Raw genomic sequence first — 3782 nt, 5'->3', positions numbered from 1 at the left:
GTATTTTCCATCCAACACGTGACTCCCAAGGTTAAGGTATACTCAGACAAGCCCGGATTCTGTGCAAAAACTCAAAAACCCCAAAAAGGATTAATCATCCTCCTTAAGAGCATAAACATTTGCAAGGGCCACCCTAACATAATAATTGTGCCCTAAAACTTTTATGAACCTCCCAGCAGGGTCTCTAACTGTCTTAACATGAACAATGGGAATATCTTTATGAAAAAGAAAATGCCACACCTCTTGACTGATTAAGAAAGGATTAAAGAAATAGTTCACCAGTCCATCTTTTTATTTGTCTCAAATGAGTTTCTTGCCAATAAATTAAATGTGGATCGAGATGGCATAAGTCAGGGATGGACAATTGGCACTTTTGTCATGCATCTGGTTATGAAGTGTGTGGTGCTCGTGGCCCCTCTCCAGCATTTAAATTGCCCATCCCTGGCAAAAGTAATGCAGAACCTTACGATGCTTAATTAGGATATTTAACCATAAACAGTTGAGGCAGGTAAATAGCCTACAGAGGATGATTTATTAGGTTGAGCCATCTGGAAGTAAACATTTTGGCAAATAGAAAATAAAGAGCAGAGAAGTTGCATCAAAACAAAGAAGCACTACAGCAAAAGTATAAACCTGAAAATCTGGAAAACGCACCAACCCAAATCCCAGTAAAACAAAACGAAAGAATACCTGCCCATTCGCTTTACAGTTTGCTCAGGCTGCTGGCACCCCCCACAACCAGACTTGGTTTACACGGTTTTCACCCGAAGATTCTGCACACTTTGGATTTCAACTCTTAAGATGTAGGGCACCAAATCACTGTTCAAACATGTAACAGTGGCAGTCTGTGGACAAAGTCTTAGTAGCAATAAATATATTATCATCAGGAGCCCCCGTAAGGCACTCTGATGTCACAGATGTCAACCGGAATTGCGGATAAAGTGTTTTTTTCAAAAATAATTGAATGGGGTGAGACTAAACCCCTTGTCTCCCATTTGTGTCTTCAAACACTTTTAATTCTTTTCTTTGTCCAATTATCTCTCAGCAAATGTCATGATGATGCTTAACAGTGTGCATGTTTTACAAACACCAGTGTATTTCACCTGTGCCACACGAGATATACAGTGCTTGACCCATTTCCAGAACAACACCAGATGGATGGAAAATGGTTGTTTCACAATTAGACACAATACTCTCCCTGTGTACCTTGTGGAGTTATAGGTTGTCATTGCTTCTTAAAAAGGTACTTTTGACAGATTGTCATCAGATATATTTCTTTTTAATTAATTTCCCCACTTTTATGATTTAGTCATTTCTTTTCTTTTTTATTCCTTGGTCATCTGCACAGATGGAATGATTGGCCAGGTGTCGCCAGAAGCATTCTTCTCCAGACTGCAGACAGAGGGCAAAAAAGCAGAAGCTGAGTCAGAGGTCAGTTCTAAACTATTTAAATACATTGTTTACTTCACATATAAGTTTAATTCATTCAGTGATAAAACCTGTCACTCATTTTACTTGTATGATAAATCAGTACATTGCAGCCCACATACGTACCCATGAGCAATGATTTTTCTCCCAATTTTCTTCAATTTAAAAAAAAAAAAATTTGCATATAGGTCTTGGCCGACTGTGGTTTGATCATAAAGAAAATATATTAATAATTCATACAGCTAATAAAATTTATGGCCAGCAAATGGCAGCATTGGATCTATTTTGGAGGAGCTCACTGTGTGTCAATTTATGATTATACTGTATGTGTTATTATTAAGACACTATGTATCCTTATGCCCACCACAAATTTAAATTAGTATCCAAACTTGCTTATACACATAGAGAGAGGAGAAGAGAGAGAAAGGGAATGAGGAAGGGAGCGACAAGAAAGTGAGAGAGACGGAAGAGAAAAAAAATATAAATGCTTGTCATACATTGACTTGGTAGCACAATGACGTTCATCTTGTGATAAACCGAAAACCTTAAACCTTTGAACTTTGAGTTGATGTTGAGATGCATGTACCGTATCCCTATATAAAAGATGTACGTGTATTTATATCTCTCGGACTGATGAGTACTCAGAATTTAACAGGTCTTATCAGGAGATAAGAGTGGCCAGTGCTCATGTCATTAAAACACCCTTGACTGTTCACACATCACTCTCCCAAAAGATCGGCAGAATTCAAGTCAAGTCAAATGTATTTATAGAATGGTGTCACTCAGACCCATTCTAGGTTCATTGGTTGCCTATGGGGTACAAAAACTCCTTATTGACCTTTATTTATGCCATTGGAGGCCTAAAAATTGAAATTCACGCAGCATTAAACAATCCCCGGTCCATCAAAATGTCAGGGCTGTTTTTTGAGAATTCATATCTGCTGTAACACACCTGCAGTCTTAGAGTCTGTTTGACATCTGTTTGACTTCTAATTTGAAACACTTATGCCCCCCTGTTAAAGCACTTTCAATAAGAGCTGTATCTTTAATTACCGTTACATCGAGACACTCTTATACCCCTGTTGAGAACTGTTTAACAAATACTTTGTGAACAAGTAGTTACTTGGACAAATACCGTAATTTCCGGACTTTAGACCTCACCTCATTATAAGCCACACCAACTACATTTTTAAAGGAAAAAACATTTTCTACACATCTAAGCCGCACCTGTCTAGTAGCCGCAGGTGCCCACATTGTAACATAAGATATTGACAAAGAAAGAAAGCGTTTTCAAAGTTTTAATAACATACCTAAACTTTTCTTCCCAAATAGTCAGTCACCTGTCACACGGCAGCACCACGGCAGTAAAACAGCACTAACAGGGCTGCTTAAAAAAATATAAAAGTCACTCTTCGCCGTCGAGTACAGTAATGCTTTTTTTTTTTTTCTTTTTTTTTCTTCAATGGAAAAATTCTCGTTGCTGGAACACTCAGTCAGCCATTCCTTCATATTAGGCTTTCTACCATCTACACCTTCATGTCAACTTTCACAACAATGTCTTTCAGGAGTTTTTTTTGTTTTGTTTTTTGGCACAGTAATCGTTGGTGGATGCAGTGCAGCCCAAAACACAGGTCAAATGCACCCTCTTATGGCCTGCTGTTTTCAGTGTGACAGATGATAGCGTCTTCCTCGACAGATGTATATCAACTTGTCTCACTCTTACCTTTTATGTTCGAGTGCACCCTGGTGGCAATTCAAAAAATCGCTGCTTCATTAAATTAGCCACAGAGTTAAAAGCGTGTGACAAAGGTCGCGGCTCCTAGTCCGGAAATGACGGTACCTATTTGTTTCACTCTTGCACCTCTGTCTGGGCCTCTTTGACAAATACCATCTGAACAAATGCTTATTTGAAGGAAGACACACTTTTTGGTTGATCGACGCTTGCACCTCGATGATATCACCGGGCAGGGACTGTTTGATGAAATAAACACCTACCCCAACAAATATCTTGTTGAACAGGTACCTACCTAATCGAACAAATAAACCATTTTGAAACACTCTTTGTGTAGCCTCTATGGATAAAAACATAAAAGTAGTACCTCCTGGCATTTACTACAACACACACAACATCGTGTTAATAAATTTGAAACGTGAGTCCCATTCTTTTCAATCAGAAAATGTATATATACAGTATAATAGGCAGGGTAAACAATTCAAACTACAGATGAATAATAGTATATATTATAACCTTTCTGAATATTTTTTTTTACTTTCAACCACTCAAAATGCCCAGCCCATGCTGTATGTATGTATGTGTGTGTGTGTGTGTGTGTGTGTGTGTGTGTGTGTGTGTG

At 38.3% G+C, this 3782-nt stretch overlaps 1 protein-coding gene across 1 annotated transcript in view; it reads left to right on the top strand.

The window, feature by feature from the left end:
- vps37c (VPS37C subunit of ESCRT-I) overlaps positions 1-3782 on the top strand; it is a 24034-nt gene that overhangs the window by 13720 nt on the left and 6532 nt on the right. The window contains exon 4 of the mRNA XM_019879720.1: positions 1349-1431. Coding sequence (XP_019735279.1) covers positions 1349-1431 — 83 coding nt within the window. The remainder of the gene's footprint in view (positions 1-1348; positions 1432-3782) is intronic.

Source organism: Hippocampus comes, unplaced genomic scaffold, assembly GCF_001891065.2.
Source record: "Hippocampus comes isolate QL1 unplaced genomic scaffold, H_comes_QL1_v1.1 scaffold158, whole genome shotgun sequence".
Taxonomy (NCBI): domain Eukaryota; kingdom Metazoa; phylum Chordata; class Actinopteri; order Syngnathiformes; family Syngnathidae; genus Hippocampus; species Hippocampus comes.
The sequence above is the reverse complement of the archived record's forward strand: the minus strand, read 5'-3'. Positions and strand labels throughout refer to the sequence as shown.